Consider the following 26,664-nt stretch of genomic DNA (forward strand, 5'->3'; position numbering starts at 1 on the left):
CTGAACACCCTGTATATTTGCAGGAAATACCATGCTTAAATAAGTTCGAATGTGGTATAGGGGGGCAGGGGTATAGTTTGAAAATTTTGAAATTTTCGATTTTTTTATTATTTCATATGAAAGTACATAACTTCAAGAATACTTCAAGAAAATTTCAGTTTGACCGTAGACAAATTACCAGTAATACAGCATGTTTAATATCCCTAACTTCGACTCGCTTTGCAGCAGCTTGAGCGTAGTGAGAAACGAACAGCTGTTCCCTTTTCTTTTGTAAATTACTCTGCGATTCAAAAACATATTCCGGTGTGCATCACTTTACAATTTGACAGACAGAAGACTTTGAAAATAAAAGTTGTCAAAACTAAACGTGTTTTTCTCAAAACTGCTTTTTTCAAAGGCGGTGGACATTGTAACTTAAAAGCTACTTGACAGATCCATATATTTCATATATTTCAATGTTTTTGAATATTCTTTGAATTGTACTGAATACGTTTATTCAATTTAAAAATAAAATAATTCTACAATAGTTTCAAACAGGATTCAAAAAAAGGTGCTTGAAATGATGATTTCAGACCATAAGCCCCCCCCCCTTAAACAAAATTAGAAAAAAGGTAGCAAATATTGCGGCCCTCGGTAATAGAACAAAAACATTTTGTGGCCCTTACAAGAAAAATTTCCTACCCCTGCTGTATACCAAAATTAGACATTTCGCTATATTAATAATTTTTAACAATAGTAGTCTAGATTAAAAAACATTTGAACCTAAAATTTTTTTATCAAATCACTACAATTCTATAAGGTGAGAATATTGCTACAAAATTAATAAAAAATCGTAATTACCTCTTAAATCACCTCGTATAAAATTACAAAACCTTATATTTCAGGAAAGAAAACATCGAGTAAAATCCAAAAATATAAAAATATAGAGGGTGTTCAATTAATTAAAAATAGAAGTTTGTTTCACCACGTCAATACGGGTGGCCCTGTATATTTTAAAATATTTATAAATTATTGTCATATCTATGCCCCAAGTTTTACCTAAATAATATCTTTTCGTATCTTTTACGACAAAAGAGTAATTGGACTTCCTGGAACTATAATGTCACACCCTCTATTCTATTTGAATCACCAAACCTGCCAATTTTTACGACGATTGTGAAGTACATTTTAGTTTCTTTATTTTAATTCCATCTTGTCCATCCTGTAGACCAAAATTCGTCTTTCGGGTTCATCTGATTAATTCGACTTGTCTTTTATATTCTCTCATAATCAAATTGAACAAGGGTTCTGGGTATATGATCAAAGCATTGTCATCGTTCCAATTTAATCAAGCAAATAAAGTTAAGAGAAAAGGATCAAATTAGAGTTTTCTTTCTTTCATTAGATAAGTCGGAAGAAGGAAAAAGATAGGAAGTAACTGTTTGCCCTTCATGTCGGCGACTTCCGTTAAAAAATTTTTGGTGGCTTATATCTTATCTGATATGCAAATTAGTCGAACAGAAGGGAATTTTAGCTTTGGTTAAAAAAAATAGAAACATGAAAGTGTAATAATATACCGGATGTTGCATCCTCAGGAGAATAAAGAATATTCTGTATGTAGGGTGTTTTTTAGAGGTATATAAATAAAAGTTGGTAATACTTTTTTGATTGGCAGCCATTTTGACAGCTGCGAATGTTTTTTTTTATTTAGCTAATGCCTCGACAACTAATGGCCATTGGCATGGTAGGTACGGTGAATTTTTGCAACTAGGTACCTAGTGTCATGTGTAGTGTGTGTGTTGAGTAAGTGTCTTGTTACCTTGCAAAGTCGACGTCATAAACTGTGAATGTTTATGTTCAGTTAGGTTTAACATTTCAGGATAAATATACTGACGTCTGAACAACGCTTCCATTAAATTTTGCAAATTTATTTTAATAATCATGGTTCTGTTCGAAATATAAAATATATCACACACTATATCCATTTTATGGTTAACATAATGATCCATCAGAACAATTAATTCAAATAATCATGGAACGTTTTCGTACTATACGTTTACTATATTTCTTATGCAATGATAATCATAGACATAATAAAGGCTATACCAAGTAAAGTATGGACATTTCAAGACGTTGAAGTTTATGTCACCGCTGAGAGCCAATTAATAAGTGTATTCGCAGAGACATTCAGGGACTAGTCGACGAGCAAGTGGAGCATGCCATGACTAAAAGTCCGCGACAGGGTGCGCGAACGAACATATTTTATTTGTTTATATTTTTTGACATTGTTTCTTAATTTTTTTACCCCTTTAATAGTTGTTTAGTTGTATTTTGCGAATATTTTGTTATTGATTTTGTGTATTTATTTAGTTGTAGAACAACTTGAACGACTTTATTTAGTTTTAAGCAGTGAATAAACAAAGATGTATGAATATTTTCGAAAGTTGTTGGCAGACAATACAGATCTTGCTAGTAGGTACAGTAGTTAGTCATTTAGCCATTTTATGGGACATTTTATAGCTTTACTATTATTTTTTACCATTGTTTTTGTCTCTCGGATCATAACTTATTTAGTGCAGTTGGTTTTATGCTTAAAATGTAGCAAAGATGGTAACCGATAAAACTGAACTTTATCACGATTATTTCGCATTCCACACTTCAAAACATAACAGAAATGAAGCATATTATCGATTCTTCCAGTAAAAATGTTAAATTAATCCTTGTACAAAACAAAATTACCAATAAACGCAACTAAAATTATCTAAAACACATTAAGAACTGATACAACATTTATGTTTGCCTCCCCGCTGTCAGATCGATTTAATCTTGACAGCATGTTGGAATGGCCTATGAGCCGCTCTATGCATCGAGGTGTAACGCCAATATCAATGGACACACTTTGGGTGGTCTAGCCATCTTTGTCTGACACATGCGCGGGATCGCTATATAAAAAGAGATAGACCACCGATCGACTGCCTGCGCGGTACGCTTTTTGCTCGGTATACCTTGTCTATCCCTAACACGTCTATGATGATAATACGCATCCACAGAGACGTCTCCGTACAGAAGTTGTTACTGCTGTAGAGGGTAGCATGTGGTAACATAGAGAAAGACCCGAATCAGTCATCGTACACAGCAGTTGGATAAGTGTCCATCTACTTTATGGAGGATTTTACGTAAGTTTTCTAAATCCTAAAAGAATATTTTGTTTCAGGGTTTTTGGTTTTTCTTCTTCTTTTCCCTAAATAGTAACTTTCCGTCGTCTTTCATATAAATAAATGGGTTTACTTTTTTTTGGATGCCTCCAATTTCCTTCTACATCCTTCTCACCATAAATGGTTTATGGTTATATGATTCCGGAAATCCAATGGTTTCCTTGCATCATACGTGAATTTATGGGCCACGTTTCATCGAATTCCGTTTCTACCATGGTGTGGTGATGAAAACTGGTGAAAACTGTCGTATTTGGAGTGACGATAATCCTCAAGTGTATATTAAGACACCATCACATCCAGAAAATCTAACTGATTAGTATGCTTTGATACTTGAAAATCCTCAAGTATATATTGAGAAACCATTACATCCAGAAAAACTATCTGATTAGTATGCTTTATAGGCTGGTGGAATCATTAGATCTTGGTCCATACCTTGCTGACCAGAACGTTAGTCAATGCTGATTGCTATAAAGTCATGATACTGACTTTTTAATTCCTGAATTAAACAACCATGATGAGTGTAGGAGCTGTGGTTTCAACAAGTCACACAGCTCGTGATGCAATCGATTTTTTTAAGGAAAGAAAAAAAGGAATTAAGAAAATAAAACAATATAAGTACAACATGAGATGTTGCACGACAATTTATTCTCAACTTACCTAAATTATTTGTTTATCTTTATTTCAGTTCCTGTAAGCATTTGAAAGAAATTGTAACTCTCATTTTAAAACGAATTCAATTTAAGTTTATTCAGTAATAATTTAAGAGGATTAAAACTCTTTGCGAGAGTTGTAAGTATAATAAATCTGGACAAAACGACGTACTTTGAAGTATTCACGAAAAACTTACTATTTCAGATCTTTTAAAGTGAACTGAAAACGATCCAATAAAAGTCAGATAATGTATAAAGCCGTTAGAATCGTCAAGAAAATACTGCTGAGAGATCGCCGATATTTCAAAATAGATAAAATTTTAGAATCTCGTCACTGCTTCTATTCCAGATTAAAGAATATGTTTCCATCTAATCTTATAAAATCCTTATGCGACAAGTCACGCAGTCAGTCCGGTACGATTTCGATATGTAACACACACTCTTTTTTCATTACAAGGATGTAATTAAGTAAGTATTAAGTAAGTGTCAATGTTTTTTATGATTGGCGATACAATTTTGTATGTACCACGTCAGTAAAGACTCTTTATCGAACTAGTCTGTTACTCGCCTCGTTCGCTTCGCTCCCTCTGCTCGTAATATCAGATTCGTTCGATAAAGAGTCACTTTACTGTCTTGGTACGTAAATAAATATTTTCTTGAGCATAGTAGGTATTTTGTTTTGTTTTGATTTATTGCTAAACCCCTTTTGGATGCTTCCTTACATAACTTCGCAAATTCTTCCTTTAAACTGTTTAGGTATCTGTTAATCAATGGGTATCTAATATAGTTGGGTTCGTGGTGATTTCAACTCTTGGGGGTTGATTTGTTCAGTTTATCTGAAAAATATAGTGCGACATATTTTTGAAGTGAATACTTCATGCAGTGAATATTTAAAACTAAACAAAATTAAATAAACTTATGTAAAATTAAGTAATAATAAATAAAATCGAATTGGATCGAATCGACCCAAATGTAATCGAATCGAAATGAATCGAATCGAATTGAGTCGAATCGAATTATAATGATTATTATGAACTATTCGCTTCTATCGGCACTCTCAAAGCGCGACACCCTTTTATTTTGTGGAATTAACGTATACTCTTCTTTCTTTCAGAGTGTTATCAAAGAAATGAACCGACTGGGTATGATCGTCGATCTTTCTCATGTGTCAGTGAACACGATGCGAGATGCCTTGGAAGTTTCGAAAGCACCTGTCATCTTCAGTCACTCTTCGGCGCATGCGCTTTGCAACTCGACTCGAAACGTGCCGGATGACACGTTGAGGAAGTTAGCGATGAACAAGGGGGTTATTATGGTCAATTTCTATTCGCTGTTTTTGACCTGTAAAGAAGTCTCTACCATCGCAGATGCTGTAGGTGAGTAATACGAATCAGCAAATAGTTTGATAGTAGAAAAACGTCTTTAACGGCAATAATATTCTTCTGTAAATCAAACTCAATAAGAAAAAAACAAAGTACATGGTAGTCAGTAAGCGAGATTGGATACACAGCTTTTGGTTAACCAACAACCAATTGACAGGGTAAACAGTTACTTATACATATCTTGGTACCATAAAATGCCTGATTTATTGGTTTGATATGTGTTCTCGATGGCTCATGTTCAGCTTTGCACGTTCCATGGCTCGTTGTTAGTATTCGACCAGTCGACACATTTATTGTTTAGGGTTTTTAACTGTCGCGTATTTCATATAGTTATTGCATGTGTCTACTAGCTAATAGTTTAAAATCTAGTTACAGACATAGTAAAGAAAATATCATTGTTCTATAGAAGAACAATATACCTACTTGAAAGGATGTATACACTCGGCCGCAGAAGAAGCCTTAGAACGGACAGAAAACAACACAAAAAACAAACCACATTAGTGGGACGAAGAAGTCGAATCAGAAATAGAAGAAAACACAAGCAAACGTACGCAAAATGATTAGGCAGAGCAAGAACGAAAAATGGGAAAAGCAGTGTACACGAATCAATACATGCATCGGAGGTAGAAAATCCACTGAGAGCTGGAGAATTCTTAGAGATCTACGCAAAGAGACAGCAAAAGAACTTATAACTGCAATATCACCGAATGAGTGGAAGGAGTATTTCAGCGACCTACTGACAGACCAGTAGGAGTTTACAGGATCTCCAATAAGGTTATCCACCAATGAAATAAAGAAAGTATGTACCGCACTAAAAAACGGTAAAGCACCAGGGCCTGGAGGGGATTCCAGCCGAGTTGATAAAAAACGGAACTCCAAGACTTTAAGAGCACATAAAGAAACTACCACAAAGCTGCATCGACAACAAAGAAGTCCCACTTTCTCCTTTTTAAGGTGCCTATCCGCTCTGGATATTGGCGATCAGCATGGCTATCCGAACTTTGCTTGCTGCTATTCTGAACAGTCCGGTTGTCGATGTATTAAACCACTTTCTCAGGTTTTGAAGCCAAGATATTCTTCTTCTCCCTGGTCCTCTCTTTCCAAATACCTTGCCTTGAAGAATGAGTTGCAACAAGCCATATCTCTGTTCATTCCTCATAACATGGCCAAGATATTCTAGTTTGCGCTCTTTAGTTTTGTTAATAATCTCGCATTCCTTGCCTATTCTACGTAGAACCTCAACATTAGTCACACGATCCACCCACGAAATTCTCAAAATGCGCCTGTAACACCACATCTCCCACATCTTCCAAAGTGTCCCACAAGAATGGAAATTATCATATATGTCAGCAATATACAAAAAAAGAGATCGAAAACAATGTGATAACTACAGGGGTATTTTCGTTACACCAACAATCAGCAAGATATACGGAAGGATCTTAAAAACCGAATAGAAGACGGATACAAGGAAATGGAAGCAGAAGAACAAGCAGGATTTAGAGCCAGAAGATCTACAGTTGATCACCTTTTTGCAATCACACAAGGCATGGAAAAGAAAACATCGATTAACCAAGAGATTCATTTCGTATATATTGATCTGAAAAAGGCATACGACAGTGTACCTTTGGTTAAGTTATGGGAGGCAATGGAGAATACAAATATAAACATAGAAATCATAAAAATAATTAAAAAAATTTATAACAACACGACCACGAGAATTAAGCAAGGAAACAAACTCACCGAAGGATTTCTGACAAATAAAGGGCTCAAACAAGGATGCTGCCTCTCTCCAACACTTTTTAAAATATATTTCGAACAAGCTCTTAAAAATTGGAAACGGAAATGCAAGAACATGGGACTCCCACTAAATGACCATACACTATATACTCTTTGTTTCGCAGACGACCAAATACTAATAGCACAAGACTACGATGATATTTGTTACATGACAAGAAAGCTAATAGAGGAATACAGGAAATGGGGACTAGAGATCAACATAGGAAAAACCAAATATATCGGTCGAACGCAGCAGGACTTGATACTTGAAGGAGGAGAAAAAATCAGTAAATGTAACGAATATAAATACCTGGGTAAGAAAATCACGAATAATGGAACACTGGACGGAGTCATTAAAGAACGAAATACTCAGGACAGGAAAGCAATTACGCTCCTAAACTCAGTACTCTGGGACAAGCAGATAAACAACCAAAACAAGAAGAAGATCTATAACGCCCTAGTGAAAAGCATTATAACATACAGCTGCGAAGTATGGCGTATAAAGGAAAAATAAAACGAATGTTAGAGGTCACCGAAATGGATTTCTGGACAACAGCTGCAGGAAGATCAAGAAGAGAACATGTTACCAATGAACGGATACGAGAAATAATGAAGGTCACACATACAATAAATGACGAAATCAATGAAATACAACTACGATGGTTTGGTCACGTACAAAGATTGCACGAAGACAGAATCCCAAAACAAGTACAAAACTAGAGACCGAAAGGTAAAAGAAGCAGAGGTAGACCAAGGAAAAGTTGGCAGGCAGGAATAAACAAAGCCATGGATGAAAGATGTCTGCAAGTAGATCAATGTGCGGACAGAGAGGAATGGCGAACGGGTATCGGAAGACGGAGAACGTTGTAAACCGATAATATAATATACATAAGAAAATATAATTGGTCCATTTGTTAATCAGTGACATTTAAACTGTAACTTTCGAAAAAAAAAACATTGATGACGCGCTGATGTAGCCTCTTAATATCCCAGTTTTTACTGTAATTGGAGGTTGCGTATTGTTATATTTTTTTCTTGATCTATATAGCTCTGTATAGAACAATATGTGAATTACCATTATATTTTATGCTATTATTATAGCCGTGTATGTATATCATTTTACATGTTAGAGATACGTTCCGCAGTAAATATCAACATTGTTTATTTCACGTACCAAGCGCAATAATTTTAGTCTTGTACGAAAACATCTCCACCTAGACTCAGGAAAACAACATTAAAGTATGAAATATCTGGGTCGTTTTTATTTCACTTACAGACATTTTTCCAAATTTCTTATTCAGTGCCATATTAATTTTTAAATTCTACTGGCTGCATTCCAAGGGCATTAATTTCATTTTGCATCGGTAGAAAGAAGGTAGAAAAGTGGCAAAAGTTTCGCAATAAAAACCGAAAATTAAAGTTTTCTCTTTATTTAAGTGAAGAAAGCTTAAAAATGTGTAATTTAAAATGTTGAAAAGTAGTTGAAATGCATGCAAAGATGCAAAAATCCTCATGAATATTTTTTCCAGGAAATTAACTGACATTAAATGTATGATTAATAAAGTTGGGATTTTATGCAATTTTATGTAAATTGCATAATTTGCATAAAATCAAGCTTTAGTGCATATATTTCGTTTTTGTAGATGAACCGAATATTTTTTTTACATAAAATCACATAATATCATCCTTAACATAAACCAGGACATTTAGCACTAAAATACCGGAATAAATAATTGTGTTCAGGATAATGTCAGGAAAAAGTATACTATAGAAAAATGGGTGGAAATGCATAGTTGCATTTTAAAGTGCATGAAATGCATCCAAAAGTGCATAAACATCATCATTCTCTTTGCCTTATCCCTATGCGGGGTCGGCTTTCCTAATCGCATTTCTCCACACAATTCTATCTTGGGTCATATCAATGTTAATCCCCTTTACCAATATGTCCTGCCTTATCGTCTTTCCCCAGGTCTTCTTTGGTCTTCCTCTCCTACTCCTTCCAGGAATCTGCACTCAAGATATTCTTCGTATTGGGTGATTAACGTATCGACGTTGAACATTACCAAACCATCTTAACCTAGGCTCTCTCATTTTGGCATCAATTGGTGCCACACCTAGACTTCCCCTAAAGTACTCATTTCTAATTTTATCCTTCTTTGTCACTCCACTCATCCATCTAAGCATTCTCATTTCCGCCACATGCATTCGTTGTTACTCTTTCTTTTTCACTGCCCAACATTCAGTTCCGTACATCATAGCCGGTCTTATGGCTGTTTTATAGAATTTTCTCTTCAGCTTCATTGGAATTTTTCTCTCACACAACATACCACTCGCTTCTTTCCACTTCATCCATCCAGCCCTAATTCTACTGCATGCATCTCCATCTGTTTCTCCATTACTCTGTAATACCGATCCTAGGTACTTAAAACTATATTGCTTTTCACAATCATTTCACCATCCAAAGATACCATTTTATTTGTAGTAACTCCATCTTTAAATAAACATTCCAAATACTCTGTTTTTGTCCTACTAAGTTTTAAACCTTTTTCCTCCAGAGCTTGTGTCCATTGTTCCAGTTTTTGTTCTAAGTCTCTTTCACTATTTCCGATTAACACTACATCATCAGCATACATTAGGCACCATGGAATGCTACCCTGTAGTTTCGCTGTTATCTGGTCCAATACTAATGTGAATAAAAAAATAAGGACTAAGCACTGAGACTTGGTGCAATCCTACCTTCACCTAAAATTTATCAGTAGTGGGAGCACCCCAAATAGAATTCTATTTTAGTGACGTCACGTTGCCTAGCAACCGTCGATTCTCCCATTATGAAAATGACGTCACTAGCACGTTGTGCTGACGTCACAAAATAGAATTCTATTTGACGTGCTCTGGGCCCAGTCTCTCCCACACCTGTCCTAACACTAGTCGTTACTCCCTCATACATATCTCTCACAATCTTTACATATTCGCCAGCGACTCATTTCTTATTGAATGCCCACCACAGAATCTTTCAAGGAACTCTATCATATGCTTTCTCAAGATCAATGAGTACCATATGAGCGTTGGTCTCTTTATTACTGTATTTTTTTATCAGTTGCCTTACAATGAAAATTGCATCTGTTGTTGATCTGCCCTGCATAAAGCCAAAGTGATTATTGGATATTTCGGTTTTTCACGTATCCGTCTATCAATTACTCTCTCCAATATTTTCATGGTGTCGCTAAGTAGTTTTATAGCCCTGTAGTTTGTACATTGTTGTATGTCTTCCTTGTTTTTGTAGACAGGTACTAATATTCTGCTTCTCCAATCGTCTGGAATTTGTCCAACTTCCATAATTCTATTAAATAGACCTGCTAGCCAACTTATTCCTGTCTCTCCCAATGCTCTCCATACTTCTTCAGGAATATCATCTGGTCCGACTGCTTTTCCTTTCTTTATTTTTTGAAGCGTTAGCCACTTCCTCGTTTGTTATTCTGTTAACCAGTGCTATTACTGTCTCCGTTAACTCCACAGGCTGTCTGTCAAATTCTTCATTTAATAAACTGTCAAAATATTTTCTCCATCTCTTTTTGACATCCTTTTCGTGAATAAGTATTTTATTATTTTCATCTCGGATACATCTAATCTGATTAAAATCTCTTGCTTCCTTTGCTCTCTGTTTGGCTATTTTATATATCTTTGCTTCACCTTCCCTGGTATCAAGTTGATCGTATATGGTTTGAATACGGTTTGAATACGCTTCTGCTTTAGCTTTTGCTACTGCTACTTTCGCTTCCTTTTTGGCGACCATATAGTTTTGAAGATCTATGTCCGATCTGGTTTCTTGCCACTTTTTAAATAATTTTCCCTTCTCTTTTATTTTTCCTTGTACTTCATTTGACCACCACCAAGTCTCTTTATCCTCAAACTTCTTTCCTGACGTTTTCCCAAAAATGCATAAACATATCAAAATAATCACATTAAGGGTCAGATTTTGTTACTCCGGATCATAACCGACCCCCAGAGCACCTAATGCCTAAGGCACGTAATCTAGAGGTTCTAGGATTATCGGCACTAAATTTATGCAAACAGATTACTTGGAGGTTTTTGGAGTCGCTCAACACGAATACGCCATCAGAACCTACCCCCGGATCACCTGGTGCCCAGTGTCACTGCTAAGACACGTCATCTTCTGGAGTTTCGATGGTTTTTGGGATTAAATTGATGCAAATAGACTTCTCGGGGGATTTTGGGGTTGCTGTAAACGAACATGCCATCAGAATGTCATTCCGGAGCACCTGGTGTCTAGGTCACGTCATATTATAGAGTTTCGAGTAATTTCGGCACCAAATTAATGCAAGCAGATTTTTGGTAGCATACAAGGGAGGTTTTTGGGTTTGCTAAATACGAATACACCATCGGTACGGACTCCCGGACGCGTATTTACGTTTCCGTGTTCATTTTAAGACCGGGTAGTTTTGTAATAGGCACGTAAACGGCGGAGCATATCTGCTTTCAAACACGTGTGCATTTCAAGACGTTTAATTTTGAAATGCGCACTGGTTTGTAAAAGAACTTCGCGCGTAAAATTATCACAAACACGTGTTTTAACATTATTTTATTTTATTTGAACTGTTTATCACAAATAGCTCCTATCTGCAGAATAACAAATTATCATTCATTGGATCTGTGGAAATAAAACAATTTTGTTACCAAAGTTACCTTCTTTTTTCTTTATAATTTTTCAAAAAACTTAAAGTAGTGCCAAAATATCCTGTCAAAATAAACTAGTACGATACCTACGTATACATTTTGTAGTAATTCACAACAATATCTATACGTACTAAAAGTGTTACATATATTAAAAACATATTTTAGTTTCAGCTAAACATTTATTGTTCAGCAAACATATTTTTAGCTATTTTTAAAGCTATTTTTAAGGAAGCAATATCAGAGGAAGAACAGGGTATATCAATAGACGGAAAATTCTTGAAAAACATAAGATTCGCAGACGACACCGCTATTTTTGCAGACAGTTTAGAAGCACTGCAACGAGTAGTACCTAAATAGATTACATCAAGTCAGTATAAAATATGGACTACGAATGAACGTTAAGAAAACCAAGTTCATGATTAATTCTAAGCAACATACAATAGGAAGGCTAGATATCGAGGGAAAACAAGTAGAAAGAGTGAATAACTACAAATATCTGGGAATCTGGTTAACAGAAAACAACGACCAAGGTGGAGAAATCAGGACACGAATCGAAATTGCAAGAAAAGCATTTAAAAAAATGAAAAAATTGTTTGTTAATCGAGACCTTTCTCGGGAACTGAGAATAAGAGCCTTAACATGCTGCCTGTTCTCGACTTTTTTGTATGGAATGGAAAGACGGACACTGAAAGTAGACAACATAAAGAAGTTGGAAGTATTTGAGATATGGTGCAATAGAAGAATTTTGAAAATACCTTGGACCCAACGAGTTACGAATGCACCTTAAATAATTGACTTAAATACACAACAACACGACCCTCAAAGCTAAGTTGATAAACAGCACGTGCAACGAATAATAGACCTATTAGTTCTATGCACTTGTTTGTAGAATTCCAACGCCACATGTTTCGGTACAAACCCGTGCACATTTCGGGCGTTGGCGCTTTCAAATCAACACTTTTTTGGAACTAGATATATATCACCGTTTCGGTGTCCGTTTCAAAACCGCAATGTCTTGAAATGAACACGCAAACGGAAATACGCCTCCCGGACAGCCCAGTGCGGTCAATATTGACCATAGCTCTGAAAATGACGAATAACAGGCCTAACCTTGCATTAGGAGCTGCCCCAAATTTTATTTTTCTAATCTTTAGGAGGGCCAATAGTAGTGTAAATTTAAAATCTCGACTGAATTCCGCCATGGCGTTAGCCGCCATCTTGATTTTAAACGAGAACCGTTTTTGCTCAATATCTTCGCCATTTTCAACTTTTCGACAAAAGGTATAACAACTTAAATTGTTGAAAATCTGATTTTGTATCATTTCTATTGTTACAATTTTTTCGTGCCGTTGATATTTTCAGAGTTATGGCGGAAAATAGTGACAGTTAGAGCATAATTATTCAATTATCTCGTTTATTACTAGTTCTACGACAAAAATGTTTCTATACAAAAATAAAGAAAATTAATTTCTACACAAGTTTAATTTCCTTCATTTTTTTGCTAAAGTTAATATTTAAGGTAGTACGTATGCGATAATGGCGCGAGCGTAAGACCAGATTGATTTTGTAGCAATTGTTTTTGTTCAATATCTACGCCATTTTCAACTAAAATTGTTCCAAATATGATTTCCTAAAATTTATTTTTAAAAAATTTTTTCATGCGGTTGCTATTTTCTGAGTTAAGTGGGAAAATAGTAAAAAGTGGTGGGGGGAGCATAATTATTACTGAATTGAATCTTGTTTCCGGGCTGCCCCAAATTTTATATTTCTATCCTTTAGGGGAGATCAATAGCAGTGTAAATTTAAAATCTCGACTGAATTCCGCGGTTGCATTAGCCGCCATCTTGATTTTAAAGCAGAACCGTTGTTGCTTAATATCTCCTCATGTTTCAACTTTTCGACAAAAACGGTAGTAACTAAAATTGTTAGAAATGCAATTTCCTACAAATTCTTTTCAACAATTTTTTTATGCTCTCAATATTCTCCGAGTTACGGGGGGAAATAGTGGAAGCGGAGGGGAAGCATAATTATTGAATTGTCTCATTTATTATTAACTTTACGACATAATTGTACATAAACAAAAATAAAGAGAATTGTATTTTATACAATTTTTGAGACTTGCAATGAGATACCAACCAAACGTACATAAAAGGCATAAATAATAACTTATATGCATTAAGTTCACTTAATTTTATTAACTAGCGGGTTTTATTGGTTGAATTTGTCTGTCGATAATTAAGTTTCATGTCAGCTAACATATTTTAATATTTTAACAATTTTTTTTTTAATTTTGGACCCTGCTGGGGTAAATTTCTCCCTCGTAGACCCACCACTGGTTCTGTCGAAAAATTTAGTAAATCTTAATTGCAACAATTTCAGTCCTTACACATTTTGTCGAAAAGTTGAAAATAACGGAGATATTGAACAAAAACAATTGCTATAAAATCTATCAGGTCTTGCGCTCACGTCTTTACCGCATACGTACTACCTTAAATATTGATTTTATCATAAGTAGATCAAAATTGTACAAAATTTAATTCTCTTCATTTTTGTATAGTTTCAGATTTGTTGTAAAACTAATAATAAACGAGATAATTAAATAAATTAATAATTATGCTATAACTGTCACTATTTTTCCCCATAACTCGGAAAGTATCGACCGCACGAAAAAAATTATAATAAATGAAATTATAGAAAATCGTATTTTCAATAATTTCAGTTTATACACTTTTTGTCGATAAGTTGAACATGGCGGAGATAATGAGCAAAAACGTTTCTCGTTTAAAATCAAAATGGCGGCTGACGCAACGGTCAAAGTCAGTCTAGATTTGAAATTTATACTAACTACTATTGACCCGCCTAAAGATTAGAAAAATGATATTTGGGGCAGCTCGTAATGCAAGGTCAAATGCTATCCCGACTGGGCTATTATAAGCGGAAAGCGCTCAGCTAGGAATTAAGTATTTTACGCACTTCAAAAGTACGCTTCTCTCTGGCTGTCAGTAAAATATAGATAAATTAATAACCCTGTGACGTTTATAACGTTACAAAATAAGTTACGAACTTCCTTCAGCATAGACACAAATCTAAAAAAGAAAGCAATAAAATTTAATTGTTTAATTCAAGATTCCATTTAATAAGATTGCTAATATCTTTATGATATTCAAATTGTGCAGAGAGCTGTTAGTAGAAGATAACCCTACGAGGTGATGCCCGCATTATATCGCTTAATCTAGCCGAAACACTTTCCATAAATTGGCGCTGGATGAGCGTATCCTAGAGGAGCGTATCCGCTGTGCTGGCAACGGGACGTTAGCCGGGAAATGATGTGCAGTGCTGTTTTTACAACAATATAGGTTCCGGTACGCAATGTTTCGGGGGGTCTGGGAGTGTTCATAAAGGGGGTCCGCCCCCGGGAAAACTTTTTAAATGTAGCCTAAATAAAGGCGTTTTAAAGCTATTTGGGAGCAAAGAAAAAATTCAGGAATTTATCTATAATTTTGTTGTTTTTTTATTTTTTGTCCGAAGAGGTACCGGTACGGCGTACCGGCGCGTACCGTCACAAAAACAGCACTGGATGTAAGTATAAATAAAGGGAAGTGCACAGACACTATTTTCTAATAAACCTCTTCTAAGACATTGTCTAAGGGTGACGGTAGTCACGTCTTTAATCTAAAATGGCGGTTGCTGTCTCGACAAAGCCGAAGAACCTATCCCCGGAGCACCTGGTACCAATGTTATGGTTAAAACACGCCATCTTCTGGAGTTTCGAGGATTTTTGACATTAAATTGATGCGAACAGATTTCTCGGGGGATTTTGGTGTTGTTGTAAACGAATATGCCTTGAGAATGTCATTCCGGAGCACCTGGTATCTAGGATCACGTCATCTTCTGGAGTTTCGAGTGATTTCGGCATTAAATTGATGCAAGCAGATTACAAGGGAGGTTTTTGCGATTGCTGAACACGAATACACCATCGGTACGGACTCCCGGACCGGCCAGTGCGGTCAATATTGACCATAGCTCTGAAGATGGCTTTATAAGCCGAAAACGCTCAGCTAGAAATGAAATATTTTACACACTTCCAAAGTATGCTTCTCCCTGTCTTTCAGTAAAACATAAACTAATAATCCTGTGACGTTTATAACGTTACAAAATACGTTACGAACTTCCTTCAGCATAGACACAAATCTAAAAAAGAAAGCAATAAAATTTAACTGTTTAATTCAAGATCCCATTTAAAAAGATTGCTAATATCTTTATGATATTCAAATTGTGCAGAGAGCTGTTAGTAGAAGATAACCCTACGAGGTGATGCCCGCATTATATCGCTTAATCTAGCCGAAACACTTTCCATAAATTGGCGCTGGATGAGCGTATCCTAGAGGAGCGTATCCGCTGTGCTGGCAACGGGACGTTAGCCGGGAATGACGTAAGTATAAATAAAGGGAAGTGCACAGACACTATTTTCTAATAAACCCCTTCTAAGACATTGTCTAAGGATGACGGCAGTCACGTCTTTAATCTAAAATGGCGGCTGCTGTCTCGACAAAGCCGAAGAACCTATCCCCGGAGCACCTGGTACCAATGTTATGGTTAAAACACGCCATCTTCTGGAGTTTCGAGGATTTTTGACATTAAATTGATGCGAACAGATTTCTCGGGGGATTTTGGTGTTGCTGTAAACGAATATGCCTTCAGAATGTCATTCCGGAGCACCTGGTATCTAGGATCACGTCATCTTCTGGAGTTTCGAGTGATTTCGGCATTAAATTGATGCAAGCAGATTACAAGGGAGGATTTGCGATTGCTGAACACGAATACACCATCGGTACGGACTCCCGGATCGGCCAGTGCGGTCAATATTGACCATAGCTCTGAAGATGGCTTTATAAGCCGAAAACGCTCAGCTAGAAATGAAATATTTTACACACTTCCAAAGTATGCTTCTCCCTGTCTTTCAGTAAAACATAAACTAATAATCCTGTGACGTTTATAACGTTACAAAATACGTTACGAACTTCCTTCAGCATAGACACAAATCTAAAAAAGAAAGCAATAAAATTTAACTGTTTAATTCAAGATCCCATTTAAAAAGATTGCTAATATCTTTATGATATTCAAATTGTGCAGAGAGCTGTTAGTAGAAGATAACCCTACGAGGTGATGCCCGCATTATATCGCTTAATCTAGCCGAAACACTTTCCATAAATTGGCGCTGGATGAGCGTATCCTAGAGGAGCGTATCCGCTGTGCTGGCAACGGGACGTTAGCCGGGAAATGACGTAAGTATAAATAAAGGGAAGTGCACAGACACTATTTTCTAATAAACCCCTTCTAAGACATTGTCTAAGGGTGACGGTAGTCACGTCTTTAATCTAAAATGGCGGCTGCTGTCTCGACAAAGCCGAAATTTATTGTGACGAATAACCCGTATGTTCAGAGACGTTACTTTTTTTATTAGGGATTATTAAAAGATATAATTGAGATTTATACACAGGCAATTCTCAAGCAAAACGTACTAAATGTAGAATAAAATGATAATAATGAGAACATTTATTGTTCTCCAGCTTCTTGTACTTAGTTTACAAATTCACCGTTGTCCTTATTGCTTTCTGCAGATATGGTGACACACTGATGAGACCATCAGAGGGAGAATATGGATATGTACCTTCAATCTAGAATCCGCTGGTTTCTCCCCTTCGCATTGAGTACTTATACTACTACATGTAAAATAAGAAGCAAGAAGCATAAGCTCTATTTAATCAAGTAAAACAAAACAGAATAGCATCAATACATTTAATATTAAATCATTAATATATACAATTTTAAGTATCACTTGACAAACGAGACAAAAACCTTTATATAGGTTGAGAATAATTTATATACACAGTGACAAAGTCTTTGACAAATAGAGACAAGTAGGTGTATTAATAGAATGGCTTTTTACAAGTTATGAATAAAGTAAATCTTAATCAGATTTTTTAGGGAAACAATACCAAACAAATGAAACAACATTAACAAATAAACAAATAACAAATATTATTACAAAAATTCTTATTAATAATAGTAACAAAGCAACTATAAAAATAATATATCCAATTTTTAAGCAAGTTTAGTGTCAAAGTCATAGCCAAATAGGTAGAATATTAATAAATTAAGGGTCAGTCTAGATTAATATGTATTGTTTTTTGTTTTCGAAAAATTATTTTTGCTTGAATGTTTTCACGCCCAACTTAATAAACTTTCATGTAACTGTTCTTGCGATTAATGTTTGGCTTAAATAATCACGAAAAACTCACAAATTAAAGTAATTAGGTATAGGGAATGCTTAAGAAATAATAGAGTACTATAAAATAGCATTTCATTATAATACTAAAATGTTCCTTTTAAAAAACCTTGAAAATACTCATTCCTAGTTTCGACCAACCCTATGTACACCAAAATTATGCATTTCACTATATTAATAATTTTTAACAATCATCATTCTCTTTGCCTTATCCCTATGCGGGTCGGCTTCCCTAATTGCATTTCTCCACACAATTCTATCTTGGGTCATATCAATGTTAATCCCCTTTACCAACATGTCCTGCCTTATGGTCTCCCCCCAGGTCTTCTTTGGTCTTCCTCTCCTACTCCTTCCAGGAATCTGCACTTCAGCTATTCTTCCTATTGGGTGATTAACGTCTCGACGTTAAACATGACCAAACGATCTTAACCTATGCTCTCTCATTTTGGCATAAATTGGTGCCACACCTAGACTTCCCCTAATATACTCATTTCTAATTTTATCCTTCTTTGTCACTCCACTCATCCATCTAAGCATTCTCATTTCCGCCACATGCATTGGTTGTTCCTCTTTCTTTTTCACTGCCCAACATTCAGTTCCGTGCATCATAGCCGGTCTTATGGCTGTTTTATAGAATTTTCCCTTCAGCTTCATTGGAATTTTTCTGTCACACAACACACCACTCGCTTCTTTCCACTTCATCCATCCAGCCCTAATTCTACTGCATGCATCTCCATCTATTTCTCCATTACTCTGTAATACCGATCCTAGGTACTTAAAACTATTGCTTTTCACAATCATTTCACCATACAAAGATGCCATTTTATTTGTAGTAACTCCATCTTTAAATGATCATTCCAAATACTCTGTTTTTGTCCTACTAAGTTTTAAACCTTTTTCCTCCAGAGCTTGTCTCCACTGTTCCAGCTTTTGTTCTAAGTCTCTTTCACTATTTCCTATTAACACTACATCATCAGCATACATTAGGCACCATGGAATACTACCCTGTAGTTTCGCTGTTATCTGGTCCAAAACTAATGAAAATAAATAAGGACTAAGCACCGAGCCTTGGTGCAATCCTACTTTCACCTGAAATTTATCAGTCTCTCCCACACCTGTTCTAACACTAGTCGTTACTCCCTCATACATATCTCTCACAATCTTTACATATTCGCCAGGGACTCCTTTCTTATTAAGTGCCCACCACAGAATTTCTCGAGGAACTCTATCATATGCTTTCTCAAGATCAATGGATACCATATGAGCGTTGGTCTCTTTACTCCTGTATTTTTCCATCAGTTGCTTTACAATTAAAATTGCATCTGTTTTTCATCTGCCCTGCATAAAGCCAAATTGATTATCGGATATTTCGGTTTCTTCACGTATCCGTCTATCAATTACTCTCTCCCATATTTTCATGGTGTGGCTAAGTAGTTTTACAGCCCTGTAGTTTGTGCATTGTTGTATGTCTCCCTTGTTTTTGTAGACAGGTACTAATATACTGCTTCTCTATTCGTCTGGCATTTGTCCAACTTCCATAATTCTATTAAATAGACCTGCTAGCCAAGTTATTCCTGTCTCTCCCAATGCTCTCCATACTTTCCCAGGAATATCATCTGGTCCGACTGCTTTTCCTTTCTTTATTTTTTGAAGCGCTTGAGCCACTTCATCGTTTGTTATTCTGGTAACCATTGCTGTTACTGTCTCCGTTAACTCCACAGGCTGTCTGTCCAATTCTTCATTTAATAAACTGTCAAAATACTTTCTCCATCTCTTTTTGACATCCTTTTCGTGAATTAGTATTTTATTATTTTCATCTCGGATACATCTAATCTGATTAAAATCTCTTGCTTTCTTTGATCTCTGTTTTGCTATTTTATATATCTTTGCTTCGCCTTCCCTGGTATCAAGTTGATCCTATAGGTTTGAATACGCTTCCCCTTTATCTTTTATGTCCTCAAAATATTTCTACCGCTTAAGATATTGACTTTCGGACGCCGGTTGTGCTGGAGAAAAATTTTAGTACGGTTCTGCTCGGAATTAGCAAGGAGTATATACTTAATTTCGTATTTTTCACGCCTTTATTGTGAGAGTTATGGCGTCATGGGTAACCCCCTTATGACCTACGGATATTAAATATAGATAACAACCTACTCCCAGACCGGTCGAATATATCTGCCAAATTTCATAAAAATCGGCCGAGACGTTTCGGAGGAGTATGGCAACAAACATTGTAAAAAGAGCATTTTATACATGTAGATGTAAAATTTTTGGTGGCTACTAAAATGACGATATAAAACCGTATAAACCTTCCCTGAACTTCCACAAATAATTCAACATCAAAATTAGCCAAATCGGTCCAGCCATTCTCGAGTTTTAGCGAGACTAACGAACAGCAATTGATTTTTATATATAAGATGTAGGGTTCCATTAAAAAAAGAAAAGTTTGGTCTAAAAAATTATGGTTCTAACTATGGCCCAACTTACCTTTGAAGTCGTGGACAAATTCACATACTTAGGCTCCCTGATCACCAAGGAGAACGGAACGACGAAAAGAGATTAAGCGAAGGATAATACTAGCAAAAAATGCTGTTTTGGAATGAGTCGACATATGAAAAGCAGAAACTTAAGCCAAAAAACAAAAATAACCATATACAAAACCCTTATTCAACCATTATTGACGTATGTATCGGACACATTAACCATCTCCGAGGCAGATGAAAACCTTCTGCTTATATTTGAACGAAGAATCCTGGGAGGAATATTCTATGGCATCTGTGAAAATGGTATTTGGAGGAGGAGATAAAACTGCGAGGTATACCACAGATATAAACATTTATTTGGTGGTGAAGACGTAGTAACTCTTATAAAAATAGGAAGACCAAGATGGGCAGGATATGTAGTAAGATCACAGCAGAACAAACCTCCTAGAAGAATCCTTATTTCACAACCTGTGGGAAGTAGAAATAGGGGTAGGCCAAAACTCAGACGGAACGATGTTGTAGATGAGAATGGTAGAAAAATAGGCGCAGCAAACTGGCAACGGTTGGCAATGGATAGGACTGATAGACTTGGGAAGGTCGAGGCTCTTTTATAGGGCTGTAGCACCATTGATGATGACTATGACCCAACTTTTACCTAAATAAATTTTTTCCGTATCTATTACAACAATTGAATAATTGGACTTTTTTGCATTAATGCCGCACACTATGTATATTATTTAAACTATGTCGATCTTTGACATGTGGCATTTCTAGTATGGGCATATCGCCATAATCATAGGCGTCGTTTCACGAATTTCATTGGGGTGTCAAAACCTACCGTGGAGTTGAGGGGGTATGGAATAACCCCCAAGGGAAAGGGGGGTCTGGGGGTTCTGCCCATGGAAAATTTTGTAAATTTTGATGCAAAATAGAAGGGTTTAACGCAATTTATACACTATTTTTTTTATAACTATATACACACTGGTTGTACACATCCTGATTTTCTATTTTTTACAATATCTGCCCCAACCGTGTGTATCAACCTAGGATTCTACTGGATACAGGTCTAAATCTTATAAATTCAATACAATAATTAAAATCTTTAATAGGCTTTTATTTACAATAGTATTTTAGTACGATAAGAGAAACAATGTGTGTTTTAGAGGTGATGGATTCAAATCTAACTTAAATGAAGTCTCCTTTTCCGGATATTAAATACATCAATGACACTTTCAATATCGACTGGGATTGTCCTTTCAATGGCTAAAAGCCCCAATGCCTTTCCTGGCCGCTAGCGTTTCTGGTGTAGGTTTTTAATCTCCTCAGGCATGAAAATGTCCTTTCACACCCAGCTGAGTTTAGTGTCGTGAAAAATAGCCCGAATATTTCAAACGTCATGGGCAAGACATTTTTTAGAGCCTTTCATGTTATGAAAAATTTTCATTTCGCAGAAAAGTAACTCCTCATCCAAAGAGTATTATTTTGAAATAAACTTGATGCTTTCCTTCACTACTTCATGTCTTCCAAACAATTAGCTCAGGTGGTTAAAGTTAAGTTAATCATCCAATTTTTTTTCCTGTAGCCTATTCTGTTTCAAAGTGGGAGTGGGAAAAAACGGTAGCTTTTAGATGCTCTTTAACCATTTCAAATAAATCTTTAGAGCCTCTGCCAAGTTTTGCTGGGATTTTTCCTCTCCTTGGAAGCTCCGCTGGACGAAACCTACATTTTTCAGTAATTTGAGAGCAGTAATCAAATAGCTTGTCGAAGTATTGGTCTGTCCTAAAACTTTTTAGTATCTCAATTGTGCTGTTCTTGGCTGATTTCAGAACGTCAAAGGTCAGGCTGACTGATTGTAGTGTTTTTGACAGTATGTCACATTGCGATACGACTTGTTTCAAGAGAAGAAGATTGATTTTTATACATAATTTATTTATAAAATTTAGTTTTATGGGTCAATATTTAGGGTGGCGAAATAGGAGGGTAAAAAACTTTAGGGTGGCGGCTGCCACCTCCGAATTACGCCTATGGCCATAATATATTCAATTATGTCCGTTAGGAGCTGATTGATCATTTGTTTCGGATACTGTGTACATAAATAAAAGTTGGGTTATTGCAATAAAACACAAAGTATATTAAATTGTTCTTTCTCGAACTTTTCCACCACCACCTCACTGGCTATTCTTTAGTCGGGGTTGCACCCTGGAGGAAAAATGTTAAACGTACACGTTGAATAATGGTGTTGTGTTGTACACACATGAATTATGGAGTATATGTCGCATCGTCTCTTTCCATCTCATACTCGATGACGAGAAAGGGTTCCCTCGACCAGATCGGATTAGCAACCAAAAGGGATAAGAGATTACGAAGGATTCAGCTCTCGAGGATGATGGAAAAGCACTAGATATTAGATATAATTTTTATTTTTTGTGCAATAATGTCTGCGGTGTTCCATGTTTGTACTTGGGAAGTTATAATAGAATGGGATTAAAATCGAAAATTGTTTTTCGTTACAACATAAAGAAGCTTATGAAACATAAATTCGAATTATAGAAATAAATAAATATATTGCTTAAAATAAACCATAACAGGGAACTTTTTAATATCACCGAGAAAAACAAAACCAGTTATCTAGGACATGTGCACCAGAGAAGACATGAGCCCTTCAGGTTGTTGATGTAGGGGAAAATTGAAGGAATCAGAGGTCCAGGTAGGACAAGATGTTCATGGTTGAAAAACATCAGTGAATGAGAGATCCCCACATAATAGAAAAAGATTTGTCAGAATTGTTATCCACCTCCTCAAATGAAGAGGACTCTCCGAGAAAAATTCATCATACATTTGATATTAGTGTTAGACTTTTGCAGTCTTTCTATCTTCTATAGACATAATGGCTCGAATTAATAAAAATGAGGATATAGTTTATACTCCAAATATTGTAATATATATTCCATTTATTTTTATGTACTGTGAGTAGAAACTTATCACATCAAAATATTTTTCTTCATATGAAATAGAGTATAAACTTTTACTTTATGCTCATACTCATGAGAACATACTCGAGAGTTTATACTCCGTTTTTATTCATACTACTAAAAATGTCATCGACCATACACGATTTATGGTTATTTCTTGTTGATGATTCTAGAAAGGTGTCGGAAGCTGTTTTATTAGATATTATTAGATTATGGTGTGATAAAAAGTAATTGTTAACAAAAAACAACAGTATTCCCTACACGTTGATTATATTTTTTTGGTTAAAAGTTTCTCTTCCGGGCTTAGTTACTGTATTTCTTACAACTGTCTCATGTTTCTTCGCCTGTGTACAATTTTTCCATAAAAATAAAATTACAGTTTATCCCAAACCCTTTTTTCTTTTCAGTGCGTCACAGTTTGTCGAATTCGCTCTAATGCATTAAGCTCGCGTAACAGAAAAAAACGTACGTCCGTGACTGTTATACATAGAATTTCGAAAATGATATAATATAAGTATTCTTTGAAGGGTAATTGCCATATTAAAATGTCTTTACTTATAGATGTATAATTGGTTGACAATTACAATACTCTAAATAGATAACCAATCCATGATGCGAATAAAGATAATTTGAAACAAAAGTAATCTATCATGACAGTGCTTTCACAATGTTAACGGATAAAATGACAATTGTAATTCTAGGTTAGAAATTTGTCAACGACGTAAATATAAATATTTTATGTCATTGGTATATCCGGACATTGTATAGTGAATTGTATTCTACAGTTATTTATTTTTTCCTTAAAATATTTTAAATATTAATATTTTGGCCAATATTTATATAAATATTGATATTTCTATAAACATAAATAATATAAATATAAATATAAATATTCTGACAACTCTCACATTAAACTAAAATGTCATGCAGTGATTCGCGACATTCTTAAAATTTTACATGACGTCAAAATTAATGACGCATTGAAAAAAGGGTTTGGGATATACTGTAACAGCGGTTTTATAATGTATTTTTTTATTTAGACTTTTTGTTTCGTTTTAATATCAACTACTTTTACAAATATAAATTATTTAATTATGCATGTGCATTAATTATGCCTGACCCAAAACCAACTTGGCAAAAAATCATCCGAGTCTGATTAATATTTATGTAAAAATACAAAAAGAATTTCAGCTACTGGCAAAAGTAACAGAAAATATGCAAATTATAAAAAAGAGCAGCAGAAAATCCGAGGACCAACACGTGAATCCTGTGCGCCCGATACAATTATTTTTCCAGTAGAAAATGGATATTTACTTTCAAGATAAGGTAATCAGGTGCTTTGTTTACTTTAAATTAATTGTTAAACGGATTGACATAGCAGGTGTTAGGTGGAAATCGATAGCTGAAGGGTGAAGGGCTCAGTTTAGACTGTAGGAAAATTGGTCAATCTGTATTAGATACTTCTCTAAAGCTAGTTGAGATTACCAGATATAATTGATGGATTCGACCGTTACTTGATGGAAGTTCATTTTATCTAACAATAAAACACTGAAAACGTTTGCTTTCTAAGTATACTTCCACAAAATTCATTATAACTATGTGACTACAGCTGTTTCGGCAGAGTGCCTTTCTCAAGTGATTTAGTTTACTATGGGTTTGCCTTTTTAAAGTCTTGAACTGAAGAGGTTGAGGAGTGGGGGCTGTTTGTCTCGAGTTGGTCATTTGGAATTATATCTGTATTTTTTAATTGATTAATTTCCATAGATTCTAATAAAGATAGCTTAAGGCCTTTATTTTGAATAATATGCAGAATTTGAAACTCTTCATTGAAAGAATGATTATGATCTAGAAGGTGAAGTGCGTATGTAGAAGTGTTTGTTTTTCTATTGTTGAAACTCCTTTTGTGTTCTGCTATCCGTTTGTCAAAGGTTCTGCCAGTTTGACCGATGTAAGTTTTCGGACAGTCACCACAAGTTAGTTTGTAGACACCACTCTGTAGTTGTTTTCTCTTTCGGCTCTTATTGTTCTTAAGTTTGCTTAAGTTGTTGTTAGTTCTGAAAGCTGGTGTTCTTCCTTTCTTTTTTATGTACTAGCTATTTTTGTTGTTATCTTGCCAGTATATTATGTGATAGAGCAGAAGGGTTCAGAGTTCTTTCTGTGGTGGATAGACTAATTTCAGGGCTTTCTTATGGAGTTTTTGGTTTAAAATTTTATTAATTGTTTGTTCGTTATAGCCATTGTTTACTTCTATTTGTTTAATGATGTTCAGTTCTATTTCGAAGTTATTTTTTGACGTGGGAATTTCTGTTATTCTATGTATCATGCTATGGTAGGCTACTAATTTGTGTTGTGTAGGATGGGATGATGAATTGTGTATAGTTGTGTCAGTATGGGTAGGTTTATGGCTTTCAACAATAGAAAAACAGACATTTCTACCGACGCACTTCACCTTCTAGATCATAATCATTCTTTTAATGAACAGTTTCAAATTCTGCATATTATTCAAAATAATGGCCTTAAGCTATCTTTATTAGAATCTATGGAAATTAATAAATTAAAGAATACAGATATAATTCTGAATGACCAACTCGAAAAAAACAGCTCCCCACTTCTCAACCTTTTCAGTCAAAGACTTTAAAAAGGCAAACCCATAGAAAACTAAATCACTTGAGAAAGGTACTCTGCCGAAACAGCTGTAGTTACATAGTTATAATAAATTTTGTGGAAGTATAGAAAAAAACGTTTTTATTGTTAGATTACCAGATATATTTTACATGTACCTATTACGAAGGTTGTCTTTTTAAATGTTAAATGGGTTGCATACGAGTATGTGAGTTCATTTTACTCACAATATTTTAATTTCACTACGACGACCGGTTTAGATCTCTACCATATATAGATCATCTTCAGGTCAGCGTTACAAGTGAATTAAATGCTACAATTAAAGAAAGAAAAGCTACAATTAAAGAAAGCCAGTGTTAAAACTTCTAACTAGATTTCTAACTCTAACACTGGCTTTCTTTAATTGTAGCATTTAATTTACTTGTAATGCTGACCTGAAGATGATCTGTATATTGTAGAGATCGAAACCGGTCGTCGTCGTAGTCAAATTACAAGATTGTGAGTACGTCTGTCTTTCGTTACTTCGTTGTCTTTTTAGTTTTGCAAATAGTCATAAAGACAAAAAATATATTAGATTTAAAGTACTTTTAGGCGAGGATAT

General features: G+C 35.3%; 1 protein-coding gene across 2 annotated transcripts in view; it reads left to right on the top strand.

Moving 5' to 3' along the window:
* Positions 1 to 26,664, top strand: part of LOC114324245 (dipeptidase 1) — a 996,635-nt gene that overhangs the window by 923,265 nt on the left and 46,706 nt on the right. For both annotated transcript variants that reach the window (XM_050646393.1, XM_028272037.2), the window contains one exon: positions 4,959 to 5,220. In XM_050646393.1, the coding sequence (XP_050502350.1) occupies positions 4,959 to 5,220 (262 nt within the window). The remainder of the gene's footprint in view (positions 1 to 4,958; positions 5,221 to 26,664) is intronic.

Source organism: Diabrotica virgifera, chromosome 3 (genome assembly GCF_917563875.1).
Source record: "Diabrotica virgifera virgifera chromosome 3, PGI_DIABVI_V3a".
Taxonomy (NCBI): domain Eukaryota; kingdom Metazoa; phylum Arthropoda; class Insecta; order Coleoptera; family Chrysomelidae; genus Diabrotica; species Diabrotica virgifera.